Source organism: Eptesicus fuscus, chromosome 19, assembly GCF_027574615.1.
Source record: "Eptesicus fuscus isolate TK198812 chromosome 19, DD_ASM_mEF_20220401, whole genome shotgun sequence".
In the NCBI taxonomy this organism is placed as follows: Eukaryota; Metazoa; Chordata; class Mammalia; order Chiroptera; family Vespertilionidae; genus Eptesicus; species Eptesicus fuscus.
In genome coordinates this window covers 20,859,477-20,883,532 of record NC_072491.1, presented here as the reverse complement: position 1 = coordinate 20,883,532, position 24,056 = coordinate 20,859,477, and the positions used below count along the sequence as shown (strand labels likewise).

At 35.5% G+C, this 24,056-nt stretch overlaps 1 protein-coding gene across 3 annotated transcripts in view; it reads left to right on the top strand.

The window, feature by feature from the left end:
• Positions 1-24,056, top strand: part of CSMD3 (CUB and Sushi multiple domains 3) — a 923,077-nt gene that overhangs the window by 667,051 nt on the left and 231,970 nt on the right. For all 3 annotated transcript variants that reach the window (XM_054708474.1, XM_054708473.1, XM_008143384.3), the window contains 3 exons: positions 257-395; positions 4,639-4,826; positions 15,504-15,698. In XM_054708474.1, coding sequence (XP_054564449.1) covers positions 257-395; positions 4,639-4,826; positions 15,504-15,698 — 522 coding nt within the window. The remainder of the gene's footprint in view (positions 1-256; positions 396-4,638; positions 4,827-15,503; positions 15,699-24,056) is intronic.

Below are 24,056 nucleotides of genomic sequence, written 5' to 3'. Positions count from 1 at the left end.
AACATAAGTCCATATGTAATTTTTCTTATCTTTTGAAGCCAGTAGAAGGAGCTAAATCCAATATATTCATGTATGTGTGTATTTACTATTTAAGTGGTTTTTCTTCAAAGACAATGCAATATTCAAGCATTAAGCCCTATCAAAAAGTCAGGTCTGTACAGAACCTCCTAAACCTTTTTAAAAAACAGTTTTCGCATATATTGGTAGCTAATAAATTTTACTAATCACTTAAGGGATTTTCTTTGTTCATTTAAAGCACCCTGTGGAGGCAATTTAACAGGATCTTCAGGCTTTATTCTCTCGCCAAACTTCCCTCATCCATATCCCCACAGCAGGGACTGCGACTGGACCATCACTGTCAACACAGACTATGTCATCTCCTTGGCCTTTATCAGGTGAGTGCCTACACATTGCCACATTTGTCGCCCTGACTGGTTTGGCTCAGTGGATAAAGCGTTGGCCTGTGGACTGAAGGGTCCCGGGTTCAATTCTACTGAAGGGTCCCGGGTTCGATTCTGGTCAAGGGCATGTACCTTGGTTGCAGGCTCGTTCCCCAGCAGGGGGCGTGCAGGAAGCAGCTGATTAGTGTTTCTCTCCCACCAATGTTTCTAACTCTCTATCTCTCTCCCTTCCTCTCTGTAAGAAATATATATGTATGTATGACATTTTTATTATTTCTAACTAATTGCAACACTACTACTTTATAATCAACATTTTACAGAGCCCTGTATCATGGCAGAGATGCCAATTCAGTTCAGAAGGCTGGAGGGTGAGCATCTTCCCAGATTCCATTGTAGAGAAAAGGTGTTCAAGGTTGAGTGGTTTATTGACTCTCATGAAATGTGATCTCTTTATAACCTTTTCTCCCTCCCTGTACTTGCCATCACTGCTTCAGAACTTCAATTTTTCCTAAACTTCATGATGAAAAGGTCAGTACTTCAAGAATTTTTTTCCTCCCTTCTGCAACATCTAAATATCCATGTGTGCAGAGTCACCACTGGGCTTGGGAAGACAGATAGTCTACTTACCACCCTTTCTGGTGGTCTCATTAAGTCAAGCTAACAAAGAATTTTACCGATCTCCATATTTCTCAGCAGAATTGTCTCTTTTTAAAAAAAATATATTTTTATTGATTTCAGAGAGGAAGGAAGTAGGAGAGAGAGATAGAAACATCAAAGATGAGAGACAATCATTGATTGGCTGCCTCCTGCACGCCCCACACTGGGATCAAGCCTGCAACCTAGGCATGTGCCCAGACCGGTTATGGAACCATAACCTCCTGGTTCATAGGTCGACATTCAATCACGGAACCACGCTGTCCGGGCAGAATTGTCTCATGACAGAATTTTACAAGGGAGTGTTTTAAAATTCACAATAGCTGTTTATCCCTGTAATGAGTTGCAGGGTTAGCTTAGTACTGAAGCAGTGGAGAAGGTAGCTTCTTGTGTGAAAAAGGAGGCAGCTGAGTTTGAAGCCGGGCTCTGCCACGGTTGTCTGTGTTACCAGGATAAGTTATTTGAATGAGCCTTTGTTTTCTCACATGGAGTTAATACCTGTGATCACCAAACCTGGCCTAACCCTCCCCCTTAACATTTCAATGGGAATATTAGGTATCGGCAAGGCAAAAACTTCCTAAACAGAAATGTTACCAGTCTTCAGTGTCCAAGACCGATGTACATGGGCTCTATTAACACAACTCCTCCTCCTGCTATAGTGTTAAACCTGCTTGGTATCTTAAATATGCGTTTTCTAACATATTGGAGCTAGGTTTTTTTAAAAATTAAAGATAGTTTAAATCCATGAATATTTGAAAACATTGTAAATGTATAGAATTTTTAGTTCTATAATTTTCAGTGATACATTGATCATTAGTAATAACAAAGAAACGGTGATGATGTTAGTGTTATGCCAGCACCCAACTAGAGGACAACTCCCTGAGGTAAGTATTGTTATTATTCCCATTTTTACAGTAGAAGAAAGAGCAGTACAGATATTCAGAATGAAAATGTATAATACAAGACTTAGTTTACTTATACAAATTATTCTAATTAAAATGAGTGGTAGAAGGCTGTTTTACAGGAAGTGTTTGACCTAAATTTGATTTCCAGCTGTTATATATTATGTGACCTTAAGGAAACTACAGATGTTCTTAGTATAGTCATTGGGAAAAGGAAAATGATAATCCCTTCCCTATACCACAGTATTATTGATAAAACCAAGTTAATATTTATGAAAGTGCCTTGTAAAATCGATGTACAACTAGAATGTACTCTCCAGTGTTCTAGGAAAAATAATCATTATAGTTAAGATTTGGAGATTTCCTAGAAAAAAAAAAAAAAACACACCTGTTTTTGTTTTATTTTCATTTTCAAAGAAGTTACAAATCATTATTTTGAAGTTTTTATTTAACCCCAAACTAGAAATTAAAAAGAAAAATACTGCAATCCATTCTTAAATGGGTTTTTGGACTTCAAGGATAATACATGCCACTATAATATATCATTTACAAAGCAATTGTTTCTAGTGATTCTCCTAACAGTGAGATAGATAAGGAAGTTGTAATTCTCATGAAATCTTATATCATATATATATATATATATATATATATACACACATACATATACACTCGAGGCCCAGTGCATGAAATTAGTGCATGGGGGGGCGGGGGCGGCCCTCAGCCCAGCCTGCACCCTTTCCAATCCGGGACTCCTCAGGGGATGTCTGACTGCTGGTTTAGGCCTGATCCCTCTCACAACCCAGGACCACTGGCTCCTAACTGCTCACCTGCTTGCCTGCCTGATTGCCCCTAATCACTCTGCCTGCCAGCCTGATCACCCCTAACCACCTCTGCCTTGGCCCCTGCCACCGTGGCTTTGTCTGGAAGGACGTCCGGAAGATGTCCGGTCTAATTAGCATATTTCCCTTTTATTAATATAGATATATTATTGATTTCAGAGAGGAAGGGAGAGGGAAAGAGAGATAGAAACATCAATGGTGAGAGAGGATCATTGATTGGCTGCTTCCTGCACACTCCTTACTGGGGATTGAGCCCAGAACCCTGGGCATGTGCCCTTGACTGGAATTGAACCAGGGACCCTTCAGTCTGCAGGCTGATGCTCTATCCACTGAGCCAAACCAGCTAGGGCCTCATGAAATCTTAATATTGAAAGAAATGAGTTCAGAAAGGTTGTGTTTTACCCCAGAACCAAGGTAGTAAGCAATAAAATAAGGCCTTATTCTCCATTTTCTGCTATATTATACAAAAGTCACCAAAATTTAGACCTTATATCTACTGAAAGGTTTTGAGCAATTACTTGAATTAGACTTGTGAAGCTAATGAATAAATAAAAACAAAATATAGCAATGTGGTGGTGCCCCAATTTTCTTATGTCACAGGTTCCCTAATATGTGGAAAGGTTGGGAACCTCTAATTAGTCCAGTCTTTCTTCACCACTATTTATGCACAAGTAAGCTAGCTGGATTCCTCTCTCTTATACACGCATACAGAAATGATTAGAATTGATTTGTAAAATTAACTTCTATAAATCCAGTATACTTTGGAAATATCTCACACCTAAGTTTCTTATTTAGATTCAAGGATGATAAAACTTGTAAAAATAGTTTCTCCACTGATGAATGTTCAACATTGGCAAGCTTTACTGGTTTTGTCATAAACTTGTTGGCTTTTCTTAATGACCCAATTAAGTCCACTTTTTCTCTGCCACAATATGAGCTAAGAGAGAGACAAATGATTCCAAAATGTACTCTCCAATGTTCCAGGAGAGTACATATCTTCTGCCTTCTAAACATGTGGGTTCTATAATCATTGTAGGACAATGTTCAGACTTATGAAGACTTCTTGAGCAAATTTAATATGCAAATCTGCAATATTAAAATATTAATTGGAATAATTTACATGCTAAAATGTCTTTACTAGCATGTTATTTAGTTTTGACAAGTAGTTTATTGGTTTGATTTCTCCTACATTAAGTTATTAAACAATACAATATATTTATTTTTAAGAAAAGGTATACCTAATGCAAAGTACAGTGCTTCATTTCTGTAATTTAAATGAAAATTTGTATCTCAAACTTTTGTTTAAATATGACATATGGAGTTGACTTTTAAAACAGCAAAGCTACTTAAAAACTTTGAAATTCAGGGTATAGTAGTACCACTGATATAGAAAAAGAGATGTTCATTTTCTGAAGCAAAATATCTGATTAAAAAAAAGTAGGTATTGTTCTCCACATTTTACTGATATAAAGTAACTCTATAAATTAACAAGGACAGAAGCAAGGCTTAAACCTGCATCTCTGGCTCCAAATCCTATACCCTTTCATCAGCTAAACTATTTGCCTTACAATCATTTGCATTTTCTGTAGAGACAATGCTAACTTAGAAATATTTGAAAATATTAAGATGTCTTTTCTGTTTTTCACTGCTAATTTGATATTCATATTTAGTGTGTTTTTGCCAGGCAAATTTTCCACTTAACTTATTTTGACAGTCTGTTGTTATTTTTAAAGATATTGGCTGAATTAATATCTGATTATATATATATGATTTAAGCTTACTATCTTAGTAATAACCATTCCATGTCCTTCTCTCTCACTCTATTTTTTTTTTTTTTTTTAGTTTCAGCATAGAACCAAACTATGACTTCCTCTATATATACGATGGGCCAGACAGTAATAGCCCACTAATTGGAAGTTTTCAAGACAGCAAGTTACCAGAGAGGATAGAAAGCAGCTCCAATGCCATGCATTTGGCTTTTCGGAGTGATGGATCTGTGAGTTACACTGGATTTCATTTAGAATATAAAGGTAATTGTGAACATTTGATTTTAGCATCATGATTTCACTTGTGAGTATTTTCTACAGGAGGATAACTCTGCAGTGGCCATTGTCAGTGGTTATCTGTGCATTTCTCAGTGCAGGCTACCTACAGTTCAGCTCATAAAAGAACTCTGACTTTTCCTATCAGTGAGGAGGAAATTAGTATTTCCCTAATTACTACCAAAGGAAATGTATCAGCAAACAAATTAACAATTAGTATACTCTGAGAGTTGGCTGAAACCACAAAATAATAAAAAAACTAGTTTTTTTTGGAAGCTGAATATTCACTTAAATATCTTTTATTTAGAGACTATGATCAGTGATAAAGAGAACAAATTATAGTGATAATTATGTTACACAAAACGTCTAAAGATATTTAAATATGTCAGTATTCAGAATAGGGGTAATAAAATATAGTGACAATTATATTTTAGAATATTTCTGCAAGCATTTAAATGAATTAGTATTATAATGCCTATGGATTCCTATAAACATATTTTTCTTAAGTTATATACGCTGTGATTATAAGAACAAATTAGATCTTAGATGTTTAAAGGTAAAATTTATTTTTCAATAATTGAATCCTTAAAGGAAATACTGATAATTCATCTCAAGTTATTAATTGAGTTCTGAAAATACATATTTTGGGCTTGTTACTTACCACTCAGCTTTTTCACTATGAAATATTTTCAATAACTGAAAATTTTACAGAATAATAAAATAAACTTCAAAATATATAGCATCCAACTTGACAAACCTTAACATTGTTTCATATCTGCTTCAGATCTATTAATTCTTGTTTTAAGAAACATAATATTGCATTTACAAGTAAACACCTTTTGCAGTTGCCGTGGAAACGGGTTTGTCTGTTGAAGGCTATCAAATAAAGTCAGGATAAACGCTACAACTTCACATAGCCTGGGATCAGAAAGCCTTTTTTTAGGGAAAGGAAAAACTCACAACTCAGCGAGATGCAGATGCTTGGAGTCCTCCGGAATGTCATCATTCCTTGGAAATGAATGCCAGGGCCAAGGCATCTGCTCAATATGGACATGCATTTCTGATGCAAAATATCTGACTGGTTTTATTCCAATGGGAAAATTGAGCCCGCTGTGAGTCCCTCACTTGACAGAGCAAAGTAAGAATATGGCCACATCACAGGGAGAATATACAAGACAATAGGTGCGAGACCGGGGGATTCGGTGTGCCAGCTATCCATTGGGGCTATCTGCAAATGCTAACTCCTCCAAACCAGAGGCCCCGGGGCAGTTCAGACCTTGTGATTGTGGGCTCAGAAGCACTGGTCTTATGGAGAGTTGATCTTGAAGATTCTATCAGTCTCTTCAATTGGAAGAGGCTCCCCACATCATATTCCAGGACCCAGCTGGCTGACAATTCAGGCAAACCAGGATGAGAGCCCAAGGCCATTTTCACATAACCATGTTTTTTTCATGGCAGTATCTTCCTAATTCTGTATTGATGCTTATCTTTTCCATGTATGAAAGCTTATACATATTTTTATATTTTCTACCATGTGCACATCCTTCATCCTATATCATATTTTTTTTCTTCATTCCCATCATGTGCATATCCTTGTGAAAATGTTCCCCTTTATATTGTATTTAAGGTTTATCAATGACAGAGACATGCAGCTTTAGTTCATTAGTTTCTTTATGATATTCCATCATATGACTGTATCACAGCTAATGTATAAGTCATTCTGATAGACACTTAGGTTGTTTCAGTTTTTCACCATCAGAATTGAATCATGATGAAATGAAAATTGTTTTATATGCTTTTTTCAATATATGTGTGAGTGTCTTTCTAAAATAAATATATACTAGGAGCGGGATTACTGAGTCAAAGGCTAATCTAATTCCATAATCAATCTAAGTCCATATTGCCAAATTACTCTCAGAAGAGGTTAACCAATTTATTTTGTTAATAGCAGAGAAAGTGTTTCAGAAACTCCACATATGTTTTAAGATATAATTGACCCATGATATTTTATTAATTTTATATGTACAACATAATGATTTGATATATGTATATCTTGTGAAATGATTACCACAATAAGTTTATGTAGTGTCCATCACTGCACAGTTACAATTTTTTTCCTGGATGAGAACTTTTAAGATCTATTCTCTTAGCAGCTTTCAAATATATATAATGTAGTATTGTTAACTATAGTCACCATGCTGTACATTGCATCGCCAGGACTTACTTGTCTTATAACTGGAAGTTTGTACCTTTTAATCACCTTTATCTATTTCACCCACCCCTGACCCTGAACTTTAGCAACCACCAATCTGTTCTCTGTATCTGCTCTCTGTATGTGCACTGGCATTTAGTTCACTAACTCTCTAACATACTAAAATGCAAGCCTCTTAAGAGCAAGAACTCTATTTACAATGAGTACCTTAGAATGTTGCCTATGCATAGTAATTGATAATTATTTAATTACTAAGTTTTTTCTGTTTTAAATAAAGTCATACTTAGAATCCTAAAATAATAATATTATTGAAATATTAGAAACCTTGAAGATACAATTCTGCCCTGCATGTTATAAATGAGAACTTGCCTCTTTAAGAATAGCTAGTTATATCTGAATATGGACAGGCTTATAAATAAGACCAATTGTAAAGGAGAGGACAGGAGAGGAGGAGGGAGAGGAGAGAAAAAGAGAGGAGGGAAAAAAGGCAACAAACAAGGTGGGCAGGGGGGGTGGAAGAATGGGAGGGAGGGAGAGGAGAGAGAAGAAAGACAGAAAGATGGAAGGAAGGAAGGAAGGAAGGAAGGAAGGAAGGAAGGAAGGAAGGAAGGAAGGAAGGAAGGAAACTGTAAGCAAGTCAGTAGAGCTCTGTTCTGTTGTGAAATAATACTTAGTAAAACATTTCTAGAGATCACTATGATAAAAGATATAGAAAGAACATTATAAGCACTACCATGCTCAGGGAAGATGGTGCTAATGGAATACAATATTATTCTCATGGAAACTGGACTTGACCTTACAATCCTTTCTCCACATTACATTCCAGATAGCCATCACTAAATCCATGCAATGAAGTACTTGAGATAAAATCTATTTGGCATATCTCTGCTAAATGCATGTCTGTTTCTATTGCCCAGCTTGATATAATTCTGTGTCCATTATTTCAAAAACTAAGATTTATGCTGTCATAGGACAATGGCCATAGATGCAAAATTTTAAAAAGAAATATTATTTATTGTGTACTTACTCTATTCTATGTAGTGATTAGTTCTTTTAATGCATTATCTCTGTCCTTCCCAGGAGCAGGCATACTTATAAATGTAACAAAAATATTAAACTAACAACATTATGAGATACGTACTGCTATCTCTCCTTTACAAATGATAAAATTTGTAAAGGATCAGATTGTTAAAATGAGTTACACAAGATGAAAACTTATTATTACCATTTTGAGTAAAGACAAATACAAATGTGAGTACAGGCAGAGGAAAATACATAATCATGTATTGAACTATAATCCTTTTTGGACCCTACAATTACTCCCCACCATCCTTAGCTACTATACAAACAGCCACTTACAAACAATTCTGCCATGAGGTCCTTTTTTTATTCTTTAGAATCCAGATGTTATTTTTTTACTATGTTAGTACTGAGTTCATTTTTCCCAAATCTAATTTTTATTTTTTGTCTTTACCAATACATTTATTACCAAGTGTTGTTATATATCAAGAACATATAATATCTAGAAGTATGTGCAATGATCAGACATCCACCAAAGAATACATATTTTTAGTTTAATAGGGATTTGAATAAATGAACTGTGTTTTAAAGAGATCACAATATTTCTTTTGAGATAACTCCATACGTTTACATCCTCTACCAGAGCATGCATTTACACTAAAAATGAGGATCCAAGACTTATACCTAAAAGGCAGTGCCTATTTTTTATAGTTAATGTGATCTTTAATAACAAAGCTTAAAAATCATAAATTAATATTAAATTTAAACTATAGGGTGCCCCAATAATAATGTATATACACACTATGAATAATTATAAAGGCAGTGTTTATTATATACATTTTATTTTCAAAATTGAGCTATCAGTTGTTAAAGTATATATACATTTTTGGGAGACCCTGTATAATAATGAATTGCAGATATAAAGATACCTTCTTTTCTTTAGTGCTTCAAGTCTATTTTTGTTTTTTAATTAAATCTTTATTGCTGAAAGTATTACATAGGCCCCTTCCCCCCCCCCATTGCCCTCTCCCACCTCCTTACCCCCCCCCCCCAAGCCTTTACCACCCACTGTCTGTGTCCTTGGGTTAAAATGGAACTACCATTTGACCCCATGATCCCACTTCTTGGAATATATCCCAAGAAACCAGAAACACCCATCAGAAAGAATATATGCATCCCTATGTTCATAGCAGCACAATTTACCATAGCTAAGATGTGGAAACAGCCTAAGTGCCCATCAGCAAATAAGTGGATTAAAAAACAATGGTACATCTACACAATGGAATACTGTGCAGCTATAAAAAAGAAAGAAATAACTCTTACCATTTGCAACAGCATGGATGGACCTGGAGAGCATTATGCTAAGCAAAATAAGCAATTCAGAGAAAGATAAGTATCACATCATCTCACTCATATGTGGAATCTAAGGACCAACATAAACTGATGAACAAAAATAGACCCAGAGACATAGAAACATTGAACAGACTGTAAAACCTCAGAGGAAGGCAGGGGAGGGTGGTGGTGGGGGGGGGAGGGGGGTGAGAGATCAACCAATGAACCCAAATGCAATTTAATTAATTTTCTGGACTGGTCCTCAAATGCTCATTCATGGGAAAATTACATTCCCCACTTCAAGGTCTCCAGGGTCTGTCTTTTCTTATCAGCCTCCCTATTTCCTATCTTTATTTCAAAACATTGGTACCTCTTTAATTGAATAATTTCTTAATGAAGTGGCCCTCATGTTTAATTCTAGCACAGACAGACAAATACCTCAGAATTTTCAAGATAAACTGTATACCCCCAAAATGAACTGACATATACATGGAGGCCCTGGATAAATTGTTTCCATTGTCATTTGTAATACGTCATGTACCTTGAATTAAACCTGTTGATTTCTGTTAGCACTGAAAATGTAAAGCTTCTAAGTCCTGACTCACTCTAATCAATGCTGGTAGTAGGCCTTTAAGTAAAAAGCCATAGGTGCAGCACCTACCTCAATTACAGCTCATACCAGAATTTACTTACCATTTCTTGTGTTCATGTCTATATTCCCTTTCCTCCCTTGAAGACAGACACTGAATCTTATTTTTATTTGTGTGCAACTATGTCGTAGTTATATAAAGCATTTGAAGAATAAATTACACCTATATTGGAGCATCACAAAAACACAAGCCTAATATGGATTCTGGAAGAAATACCAGTTTATGTTTATATAGAGCAAATGATAGAAATGCTCTAATGTTGTAGACAAGAGTAAACTGGAGCAGAGAAGTAGAAGTGTGGGGTGAGGGGGAGATATTTCACTGATTTGAAAGCAATGTCCCCAAAGAGTTTAAGGCAAGACAAGTCTCCCTTTATTTCCTTGTAATTTTAATGTGGCACAATATTAACAAATTTAGAGTTGAATAAATATTTAGAGTTTAAACAGTACTCTCATATTAAGAGCATTTAGACATAATATTAATAAGTGTGTCTTAAAATATATAATTGTAATATATAGTATATATAAATGTTACTCATATAGTAGTGATACTTGTATTATTATAACAAAACTAGAGGCCCAGTGCATGAAATTTGTGCAAGGGACTTGGTCCTCGCAGCCCTGGCTGCCTCTTGGCCCCGCCCCTCGTCCACTGGTCATTCTGGAAGGTGGTTCTGCCATATGGTCTAATTAGCATATTAGCTCTTTGTTATATAGGATACATTGATATTGATGGAGCGGGAATATACACAGCATTGTTCTACTGAAGAGGACCTCCTGACAACTCGTTGCTGTTTTAGCTGGCAGGAGATGTCATTTATAGGCACCAATGTGTACAGTGGTAAATGTATAATTGGTTATTTATATGTGCAATAAATTAGCCCAGAACCTTAAAAATATCTTAAGTTACTTTCTAAATTAACATATCAGTTTATGATAAGCTATAGAGCAATTTATTACATTTCAACTTTTCAACTTTATCCTGAGATATTTTGGGATCAATCATTTAATTTCCATTGCAGCAATATTTTCCAAAGTAAAAGAGATAGAGTATGGTTTATATTTATTCTCACAAAGCACCCTGGGAGATCTGGCCCAATGTGAACTCTGAGTTTTCCAATAAGGAGGGCCTCTTAGGACTGATTATGATCAGAAAAGAGGACTACAGTGCATTCACAACTTGAAGTAAGCTTAGCTCTCAGTGGCTGAACTCATGCCAGCAAGCATATGCCCATCCACACATGTCCACTATTCTGGAAATAATAGGCAATTGGATGTTATATACTTTGGCCACCTCTAAAAAATAAAAATAATGTACAACTAATTCTGATTAATCACAAAATAAAGTTATTTATAATAATTGACTCTAATATACTTTATTTGGAGAACATAAGGCAAAGGACTCTTCCCTAGGGTCTATTCAGTAAGAAAACTAGTATTAAACCAAATAAAATTAATTTTTATGAAAAATAATGCTATCAATTCTTTTAAATATATTTTATTGATTTTTTACAGAGAGGAAGGGAGAGAGATAGAGAGAGAAACATCAATGAGAGAGAAACATCGATCAGCTGCCTCCTGCACAGATGTGCCCACAACCAAGGTACATGCCCTTGACCAGAATCGAACCTGGGACCCTTCAGTCTGCAGGCTGACGCTCTATCCACTGAGCCAAACTGGTTTCAGCAATGCTATCAATTTGACTGCTTTACTTTTCTTTATAAGAAAAACTAAAATCACCTTTCCATCTACTGCCTAGACCTTTATATAAAAATTCTCCAAATGGCCGAAACCGGTTTGGCTCAGTGGATAGAGCGTCGGCCTGCGGACTGAAAGGTCCCAGGTTCGATTCCGGTCAAGGGCATGTACCTTGGTTGCGGGCACATCCCTGGTAGGGGGTGTGCAGGAGGCAGCTGGTCGATGTTTCTATCTCATCGATGTTTCTAGCTCTCTATCCCTCTCCCTTCCTCTCTGTAAAAAATCAATAAAATATATTTAAAAAAAAAATTCTCCAAATGATTTTAATATTTCCAGGTGTAACAGCTATGGCAAACATGGAAATAAACAAAGGCAGTATTATTCACAGAAAGCTATTCACCAGGATTTAAAATAGTATGTAAACATAACAATGAGATAATTGAATCCTCTCAAAATGAGGCTATCAATGTAAAACTGTTGTACAGGCAATATTTTTAATTTGTTTACCATATTTTCCTTACCTCAAAAGGTAGGGTGTTTGGATTATAGATTCATTGATATATCACTGAAACTTTTGGGAAAACTTTAAAGAAAAAGCAACTTTTCCAAAGATGAATATTAGACTGTTAGGCCTGTCAAGGAGATGAATCCTTTTAAACAGTAATTTCAATCCTTCCCTTTCCCTCAAAGGATTTAACTCAATTTCATGAAGGCCGGCTATAAATGCTAGGCTGCTATTCTGCCTAAAAATTATGTTGTGTTTTCCTGCTTGTTTAAGGAAAGACTCTATGTGAGGTTTTATTCTTTAAAATAAGCAAACCAGCCCTCCAAGGATAAAGCCCCATTCTTAGTGACTAAATTTACTATTCATCCTGCTGGTTCTTATCTGAAAACAGTGCTGTGTGGATATTTATCTGGGAGGAAACATAGTTTATTGGATTGGGAAATAATTTTCATAGTGGAGTCTGAATATAATAGATGGGGTGCAAATTGTGTGTGTGTGTGTTTGTGTGTGTGTACATGCACATGCACGCATGCATGCACCTGCATGGGAGATCAAATGTTTTAGCTTTGGATTGAAACTCAGGAATTGTGTTTATTTGACTTGCACACTCCAGTACACTTCCCCCACTTCATACTCCTCATCTTTCTGAGACCTAGTCAACTCAGTTTTCTTAATCTTCAGTTTGCATGTCAATTCTTCAGGTAAGTTCCTGAATTCCTCCCCTTTTGCATACTCAGCACAATTACAAGTATTTAATATAATTCTCAATAGACTGTAAGTGGCATAAGGGCTAGAATATTTTCTGATTGTCCACTGCTATGTTTCCTGAGTTGGCTGGGTAGTGGGCTTTTAACTATTCGTTGGAAAGAAAGAAGGAAGAAAGTGGCCTTCTTCATTCCTCTGATAATCTTTTGAAATCATTGAAGTGTTTGGTTCCAACATTTCCTCTTTTGTTGATTTGGTAGAAATCTTACATAGTGCTCTTCCTAAAACACAAATTTCTCATCATTTCTTGTGAATGTTAAAGTAATTTAAACTCTACAAACTTTTATGAATAGAAAAAAATATACTTTTTCTGTTGCAATTAATTAGATTTGGACATCTATATATATAAAGAGCCAGGGTCCGTAACACCCAAAATGACTGAAGGCTCGACCGAACACCAGAAGTCAATCCTGCAGTCAGTGACCCAGCACTGACTGCCGAGGGGGCTGGGATCAGGCCCGGACAGAGGCCGGGAGAGAAAAGCAGGGCCTGATCGCAGCCCCCGTGGCATTCAGTGCTGGGTCGGCGCAGCAGAAGTCAGTCTTGCAGTTAGTGAACATAGGGTCAATTAATATTAAGTGAACATAGGGTCAATTCATATCTTTTCGAGAGGAGTTGAGAATATAAAGTACAGTGTAGAGCAATTACTTATATTATTTCACATAAAACTCTTTTCAACTAAGATATTTTCATTTATTTAAAATGTATCTTTATTGTTGCACGTATTACAGATGTCCCTTTGTTTTAGTTTGTTTTTTGTTTGTTTTTTCCCCGATTGATCTCCTCCACCCTGCATCCACCCCTTCCAGGCCTTCACCAGACTATTGTCTGTGTCTATGGGCTTTTTCTATCTAATACATAAAAATCTAGAAAGATTTTGAGAAAAGAAAATGAAAAATATGCCTGGTAAATACTGAATAGAAGAGCTGAAGTTGCTGCATAAATACTGGATACAGGTTTGAAGCCAAAACATAACTCATGAGATAAAGTTAGTCATTGTAACATAACAAAAGGTTCCTTTCACTAAAGAGATAAGATAGTTCCCAGTACAATACACATAATAGAACAGTGTGGGGGTTCAGAATGAGCCTCACCAAGATGTGTATCGGTGGTATGCAGATTTTTGGGCTAAGGGCAATTTTAGCTTCAGGCACAAGTGAAAATTCTGCCCCTCCCTTTAACTACCTAAAAAATTTGAATTAGAGGCCTTGCCCATAATAAGACGTTATCCTATATAATTAAAGGCTAATGTGCAAATTGACTGAACAGCAGAACAACTGGTCACTATTACATGCACTGGCCACCAGGGGGCAGATGCTCAATGCAGGAGCTGTCCCCTGGTGGTCATTGTGCTTCCACAGGGGGAGCGCCGCTCAGCCATAAGCCGGGCTCATGGCTGGCTAGTGCAGCAGTGGTGGTGGGAGCCTCTCCTGCCTCCACGGCTCCCGGACTGTGAGAGGGTGAAGTCCAGGCTGAGGGACGCCCCCCTCTGAGTGCATGAACTTTGTGCACTGGGCCTCTAGTATTAATATAATTTTTGCAATAGCCAAACACCAGGACATTGTTGAATTAAATTCCAATGATGCCATGATTTATATCCAGAGATATGCCTACCTTCTGACTTCCCATTAACTAAGATAAACTCTAGTGTAAAAAAAAAAAAAAATCACACTTGTTATGCTGAATTTGTGATGGTCCTTACATTGCACATTTCTCTATTATTTCTTAAGTAAATTATAATAATAATAAAATGGAAATATTAAGGTATTACCAGATCTTTTAACAACAAAGTGTTGTAGTGTCTATTCTCAAACTGTACGAACTAGCATATTTTTTCTACATATTTTCCTCTTCAGTTCACTGTCTGGGTGCACAGAAAACAGTTCCTTTGTTGTGAATGAACTGAAGTTTTACAATTGTCTGGTACTGTTAGCTTTGAAAGTGCTTGGCTTTGATATAGTTTCTCTGTCCAAAAAGATATTGGCTTGGGTATATAAAGATTTTGTTGCTATTTATAATGGACAGACCTCTGATGGAAATGTGGGAATGATAAAGCAGGTAGGTTAAGAAATATTTTCAGGACAGAAAAAAAGTGTCTTTTACTTTCCTCTTAGTGGTGAAATGAACTGAGCTCGACATAGACAGTAGTAACATGGAATAAGTGCACATTAATAAAGGAATATTAAATAAGGAAATAAGCCCTGCCTCTTTCTATAATCAACTCTAAAACCCTATGTTTGACTATATGTATTAGACAATAATTTTAATGAGAAAAACAGTGAAGAATTTTATTCTCTTACCAATTGGTATGACTTCACAAAATGTCAAATATGGTTAAGGGCTGGTTTGTACCTCGGGCACTCAGAGGCTGAAAGGGTGCTGGTGTTTTCCTTTCCATTTAGTGCTAATAATGAAGAAATCTTAAAGGTTGCATAGAAAACACTATTGTAAAACAGTTCATTTTACATCCACATTGTTTTACAGCAAAACTCCGAGAGTCCTGCTTTGATCCAGGCAATATAATGAATGGCACCAGACTTGGGATGGATTATAAATTAGGGTCAACAGTCACCTATTACTGCGATGCTGGTTATGTTCTTCAAGGTTATTCAACACTCACCTGTATCATGGGAGATGATGGAAGACCTGGATGGAATAGAGCCTTACCAAGCTGTCATGGTAAGAAATATATCTATTTCTAATAATTATTATTAGAAAGAATCAATAAATGTTTAAAGTCAGTTCTGTACTTTAAAAAAAATCAACCACTTAACATACAACCTACAAGTGTGGAATAGCAATGCAGAGATTTCCATCAAAGATTTTTAAATTGGATTCAATAAAGACATGGGTTTGGAAAGTGTTTATATTCCCAGGTGTGTCCAATGCAATGTGTCTGTTATGGTAGGAAAGCTAACTGAGAGCAGCAATAGGGCCCGATCTGTTCATTTGTGTTCAGGACTTAGAGGATTGCCTGAAATCATTTGGTACCTAGAAAATACTGGCAGAGTAAATAAGGAACAAAACACAATAAAACTGGTATTTTAACAGAAGTAGATAAATGCAATAACTTAAATAGTGTCATTTTTTTGTGGTAAATCTTTATAGAAATAGGAACATAGAAAATATATATTTCTAAGAATTAGGTTGTCTAAAATCGAAAACCAAATCAGAGCTGCTTAGGCAGCTTCAGTAGCACAAGGAAAACTCAAAGACATAGAAGGATGGAGAAGGACCTAAAACTGGTTTCAGTGACATAATATCAGGTCTGAGATTGCCAGATGTGCTCCAGCAGAGTTAGTAAAAGACCAGGGTACCAGAATTGGGTTGACAAAGGATCAGACAATGATCATAGCCAGGAGAAGACTTCTGATACTAGAAAAAGTCCTAGGAAAATACAATTAAGGGGCAAAGACATAATATTTTTGAGATTAAGGCAATTACTGATCAGAGAGGCACCTGAAACAGATACTACCTTCACTTGGGGAGTGCAATTTGCTAAGCAGTTAGCTGCAATAAATAAACAGCTCTTTGGGAATGGTTTTGAAGAGATCATCCAGTGAGCACAAGAGGGGAAACTGTGAAAGTCCCCAGGTAAAAAGAAGCAGGCTTTGATGATGGTGATTCAGAATTTTATGAATATATTTCTGGATAAATTCCTAAAGTATTTTCCAAAACAAAGATCAGTTCACCACTTTATGGAACTGGTGACTTGTGGCCTTTCCAAAAACTTATATCTTAGTGTTAAGCAGAAAGTCAAACACAGAGTGGTTTAGAAATTATTTTAATGAAAGCAAGACATCTATATAATAAAAGGCTAATATGCAAATCGACCAAACAGCGGAATGACCCATTGCTGTGACACGCACTGACCAACAGGGGCCAGACGCTCAATGCAGGAGCTGCCCCCTGGTGATCAGTGCGCTCCCACAAGGGGATCTCCACCAGAAGTCAGGCTTACGTCTGGCTAGCACAGCGGTGGTGGTGGGAGTCTCTCTTGCCTCAATGGAAGCGCTAAGGATATCTGACTGCCAGCTTAGGCCAGCTCCTATAAGGGCCTCCAGACTGCGAGAGGGCACAGGTTGGGCTGAGGGACCTCCCTGCCCTCGCAAGTGCATGATTTTTTGTGCACTGGGCCTCTAGTCTTAAAATGACAGAGAGTTCTATTGCAGACCATGGGAATTTTTAGTTCAAGCTATTGGAAATGGATATTATAACTAAATAAAATAATTATATTAGAAAAAAATAATATTGCACATTCAAAAATCATGTTTGTATGTAACTATATTTATGAGAATAGAGACACAGTGGAGAGAAAAGTCAGTAAGGAGAGAGAAACAATGATATCACTGTGGAAAGTTATCACAGACTCTCTAGTCAGATGAATGATTCTGATTTGTTGTACAAAATTGACCATGGAGATGACCTCATCTAGGGCCGACTTTCCAAACTATGGGTCACCACCATGAGTCATAACATCAATCCACTGAGTCATGGCTAGCATTTTTACAAATGATATAAAGTTTTAGTATAATAAAATAAAGAAAATTAAAAGATGAGAAAAACACTATAATTCAAAGAACACAGTAAGAATAAATAATAATATTTGTGGATCTGTTTTTGGTTATATACAGAGATAAATAAAATGCAATAAATATACATATGTGTGTGTCTTTATGTAGGTGTTCATGTTTTCATTGATATAAAGTATATTTCTTACTATGAACAACCCTGATCTGATGGTTAAAAATATGATTTTTTTGTGTGTCTAATACACATGGTAATTTTTCCTAGTTGTGTAATATTCATATATTAGAATTACATGTGTGTGATTTCTAACTTAAACACAAGTTATTTAACTTCTCTATGCTTATTGTCTCTAATCTAAACAATAGGGAAAACTGAATTGTTTTTACTTCAAAATGCTGTTATAAGAAATAAAGAAAAGGTAGATATCTACTAAATGGTCATTCTGTTATTAAAATAGCTGATTAGTTCTTGACTTGAATTGATGATTTCACCTATCAGAAAATGAAGGGAATAAAAAGAAAATTACTTTGGATTTAATTCTCACAAAGCGAAAAAAAATCAGTCTATGACATGGAAGTTAATAGGAAATTTAAGAAAAAGAGTGAGTATATTGTGTTATAATTTAGAGTTATACAGAAGGGAAATCTGTTTAAGCTAGAAAAACATACTAAAGCACTTTTCAAAATATACTGTCAGTGATCATTAAGAAACTTTGGGGAATTTTGGGAGCCAGATAAAAAATAACTAAAAATTCTGATGGAGAAAACTCAAATGATACATAAAATTATAGATAAAAAAGATAGGTGTTAAACAAAGGCATAAATTATTAAAGAGATGGCTTTCATTGACTTAGGTAAGAAAGACAAGAGTACCAGAGTTTAGCATGCATTCACTAAGTATACACATACCTAAAATAATCCTATTCTTTTTGAATAGTGTTTTTTATTTTTATTTTTATTGAGAGGTCATACCAATGCCAATTTCAGCATGGAATATGCCATAACATATACAAATAAATTCATCTGAACCAAAAATATTTTACGGGCTCAATTAGAGCCCAATCTATACTAATAAAAGGGTAATATGCTAATTAGGGCAGGCGTCTTCCAGATGTCCATTCGGACGTCCATCCGGACAAAGCCACAGCAGCTGCGAGGCCCGGGTCTCAGGCTGCCGTGGGCTCAGCCAGGTCGCCTCCCACAGAGGACGGCCAAACTGTGGCCTAGGCCCACTCCCCATCAGTAGGACATCTCCTGAGGGCTCCCAGATTGTGAGAGGGGGCAGGCCGGGCTGAGGGAAACCCACCCCCAGTGCACGAATTTTTGTGCACCAGGCCTCTAGTTAAGTATATGATGCAATGTTGATTAAATAATAATATCTATAGACATTGTAGAAGGAAGAATAGATGTGCATTCAAGTCCTCTCATTGTACCTATGGCCTGGGGCAAGCTGAGTCTTGATTTTTAAATCTCTAAAACTTGACAATAGTTTTACTTGAATAAGTTATCGTAAAGACTCAATTAATTAACACAACACATACAGAAGACCTATTAAAATTTCAACAAGAAGCATATCACTAGAAAACATGCATTGCATGTTATATTTTAGTTGAACTAGTATATTTTTGTCATTTTAATATTAATTTAAATGTAATTTATTAATGTCATTGTATGGCTACATATTCACCTCTTCCTGAAGGTAGTGCAGGAGTTTAGTATTTTTAAATTTCTTAAGAGAAAACATTTTATCAATTAAGAGGCTATCACTTGACTTTTAACTACAATACCAAGGTATTATGGAAAACAAATAAAGTTATTCAATCCATGTTTTAAGCCATTAGAGCAAAACTAAGATACATTTATGTTAAAAATATAACCACAACTGTTCATTTCTAGTATATTTGAAGAAGAAAAATCTATGTTATAAAATTAGATATGTTAAACTCTAAAAAATGATTTAAAAATAAGCAAAAAGCCTGGGTCAACTCTGTAATTTTGTTCAATTTATTTATCTTGCATATCTAAGTGAGATAATATTGTGTAAATTGAAGGTTGTTAGGAAATTATATTAAATAACTTATTTAAAGCATTTGGTCCTGTCATTGTTAATGTCACACAGTAAGGAGAGATTAATACATTTTAGGGTGTTTTTTTTTTCTTCTATTTAATTAGTATAAGACATATCTATTTGTTTTCCTTCATAGTCATTGCATAGAAATCCAAAATACACAGGACTGGCTGACTTTTTTATTTGTTGATTTAATAGTTTAAGAGTCAAAATTAGTGTGTAAAGCCTGTGCATTAGAGCAAGAGGGTTTGTTGTTTATAAGAATATATTATTTTTAACTAAGGTAAAATTTGTATTTTCACTAAAGTAAACTATGCATACGTGCTGTAACTAAAATACAATATGAACAGCTTACCATTTAAAGCAATGGTTATCTCCTCATTCTCTTATTCTTCGGCTGAGTCTTCTAATAAGTTCTATTTCTAATTGCTCTAATGGGCCAATCTGTGACCCTGCATAACATATGAAGCTCCATTTCTTGATTCACCAACTCTAGACAATATTGATTGATTTCCTGAAATAAGAGATAAAGAGTTATGTCACATCCACAGCCCCTCTCTTCAGTGTTCCAGATATGTATTATTTTTGGTTTTTCTAATAATTGCCGTTGCCATGTGTTGCCAGGTTTTGCTTTAGAATACATAGTAGGGATTATTGGACTGTGATTAGCAAATGCCAAAATAAGGAAATAAAGTTTTTATTTTTAATATAAAAATAAACATGACCATACTCTGCAAACTTTTTAAATACAACCATACATATTTTCCTTTTTCTATAATATTGCCTTAGTGTTACCTTAGACTCCCAACATAAACTTACTAAGTCTTGGGATATATATTATCTTTTAGCATGAAACATGTTAATTTATACAAGGAGGCTCTAAGTAAATATTTTTTAACCTGAATTGAACCATAAGAATGCACCAAGGTTTTCTATTTTAGAGTATAGATTTTTATCACTGTTAAGGATTAAATATACATTTGAAATCTTAAGAAAATCTTTTTAAAAGCTTATGTTGGACACTGGGAGATTATTTTCTTCAGAACTAGATCCAAAATGATATCATTTTGTGCTAAGTCCTGCCCAGAGATGAGAAACCCTGCAGATTATCTCATGAGACTGTCACATACATTAAATGATAGTAGAACAGGATATATATACCTGCAATTCACTTTGGATATAAAAATGAGTTTAGAAAATGATTTCTTCCCTTGTTATTTTTCATCTTTTGAAAAGCATCTGTTGAAACAAAATTATCTTATATAATTCTTATCCATAATCTGATTCAATATTAGGTAAAAGTAATAAAACACAAACAGTGACTGATTCATATTTTCCCCTTAAAATTCATCATTTGATTTATTTCACCTAATGGCATTGGAGTTGTTTATATAAACACATCTCTACCCTGATCTAGGCCGCCAGCTATCTCTTATCTCTTATCCTATTTCCCAACTAGTTTCTTCCCTTCCCTGCTTCTCCAGTCTCTTCTGAACACAGCAACATAGTCTTAAAAGCATATGTAAGATTATATCACATATTTGCTCAAAATCTACCAGTGGTTTCCTAAATCTGAATGAATGCCAAAGATCTTATAATGTTCTACTTCATCTTCTTCTATGCTCCCTACCTCTCTACTATTCTCCCTCTCTACCACACAGCTGAGCCACACTGGCCTCCTTCATGTTTCTTCAAAGCACTGTTCACATTTCTGTGTCAGGGCTTTTGCATTTGCTGCTGTCATTTCCGTCTGAATGCCGTTTCCCCAGCTCTCTAGCTGGCTAGCCCTCTGACTTCCTTTAGCCATATGATTGCTTTTCTTCTTAGTAGGAAAAAAACCTTCTATTTGTTCTCCCCCTATCCCCTAAAGCTCAAGAGTGGATTCATATGTATATGTCTAAAATTGAAACAATTTATCCTGGGTGAAGATATCTCTTATGTGTGCAAAAGCCTTAGTTATTTTAAGGCCTTAGAACTTTGAAAGGTAAAAACCATTGACCTTGGGCACAATAATAATCACTTTTTAATTGAAGTAAAATTGACATATAACATCATATTAGTTTATTCAGGTGTACAACATAATGATTTGACATTTGTATATATTGACAGATGATCACCACAATAAGTGTAGTTAATAACCATCACTACACATAGTTACAAAAAAATGTTTTTCTTGTGATGAGGACTTTTAAGATCTACTCCCTACCAACTTTCAACTATGAATACAGTATTATTAACTATAGTCATCATGCGATACATTACAGCCCTGTGACTTATTTATTTTATAACTGGACTAATGCAATATACTTGATCTTTTCCATTTCCATAGCATATGGCAATGGGGAAGATCAAGTATATTGCATATGTAGTGAGCATTCAAATGATAATTATAATAACAAGACCTTAAGAATATATGTATTTGGACTGTTAAATGATTACTAGTTTGCCAATTATCCTAAAGAAGAAATAGCATCATTCATTATTTTCTTAGGCTTTCAAAAGTGCCAATTATCAGCCTGATCCTGCACTAACAGGGATAAAAACATGAATTCACTATGGTCCTTTCCTGTAGAGAGCTACAATCTGATGAGATACAGAGAGATAAGGTCCATTGCTAGAAATAAAAGCAAAGTACTGTGAGCACAGCATGGAGGTGCATCTGACCTAGTTACAAAGAGAGAGCAGGGAGGTCTTCCCGATAAAAGTGGTGCATGAGCTGAATCTTAAAATTAGAAATAAGAAGGAATCAGGTGAGTTATAAGACAAGGGGATGGTGCATTTAACCCGTAAGGTTCAGCATATGTGAACATACAGTAAAAAGAGTAAACAGGGCATTTTGGATAGAAATTAAAGATGCTCAGTAGGGCAAACACACAGAAGGAATGATGAGAGGTAATAGCTTACCTGTATTGAGCACAATATGAAGTTTTATACCCGTATCATTTTACACCTCACCACAACTCCATGACTTAGGGAGTACTAATATTCTCATTTTACAGATGAGGAAACCAAGACACACAAAGCGGTTCAGTCTCTTGCTCAAAGTCACACTTGCCTAACAGTCTTGTTTTGGAGTCCATGCTCTTACTTTCCTATAGGTAGGCTGGTTAATTCTCCATGACCTGTATTGATCTTTTTATATCTGTAGGGCCTAAGGGTACCTGGCATATTTTAGTTGGTTAGATGTTTCAAGAAAGGATGCAGTTGTGAGACACCAAGATGAAGTTGTGAGACTGAGCCTGAAATCTTCCTCCAGGCAACGTGTAAGAATTAAGGGAAGGTAAATCCCTACCGATAACTGATAAAAGCATTTATCTAAAGTGCATTTTTTCCATTTTATTTGAAATCAACTTTGCACAGAATACAAATGCCTTAATAGATATAGTCAGTGTTAACTCAGTTCTTTGGAAAATCTGCAACCTATTTTATTTTTATTTTTATAATCCTCACCTGAGGCTATTTTTCCATTGATTTTTAGAGAGAGTGGAAAGGAGGGGGAGAGACACAGAGAGAGAAACATCGATGTGAGAGAGAGACATCACTTGGTTGCCTCTGGCACATGCCCCGACCAGGGCCAGGAATGAATTCTGCAACCAAGCTATGTGCCCTTGACTGGAATCTAACCCAGGACCCTTCAGTCCAAGGGCTGATGCTCTATCCACTGAGCAAAACCGGCTAGGGCTGGAGCTTATTTTTAATAACTGTTTCATTCATGCTAACCTAAGTCTTCGATTCTGGGGATGGAAATTAAAAGACTCAAGTAACTCAATCACTGATGACCCATAAGTCTGTCCAAAGAGCATAAACCTGAATATGTTACTATTAGACATCAAGTAGTTATCTGACATCATTCTTTGTTCAACTGCCAACTAACTATATAAGGAATGATAAAAACTTTTTAAAAACTCCTTCTTATCCTATCAAATGAAGAGAAAACTTTGAAACAAACAAAAAAATAAAACAATTATTTTGTAATTACAGCTTTCCAACTTTATAGTTATCTCTCATTAGTAACTTCATGTGGCCTACTTTTAATTAAATCATATTGTTAGACTCTATGAAGAAATAAATAGCTGAACTTTTATTCCAGATCTTCTGCTTAAATGACATAACTTGCCTTAGATTAATTCCTTATTTCAACTGTCCTTGAAGTATATACATTTTAAAGGTGTGAAAAAAAGTCTGGAGTCCCATTTCATTATACATGTACATAGAGATTATCTAGTTTATATACTGAACTATTAGAATATTATCTCATTTAAATATATGATATAAATAAAGCATGTAGATGAAAGATTCATAAAACAAAGGCTTAGTGGTAAATTATTTCTGAGTATCATCAAATATCTGCCTCTATCAGCTACACATAGGAATTTTGTTCATAGACAAAATATACAGTTTATGTATGAGAACCATGTTCTACAAAGAAGTGAAATGTAT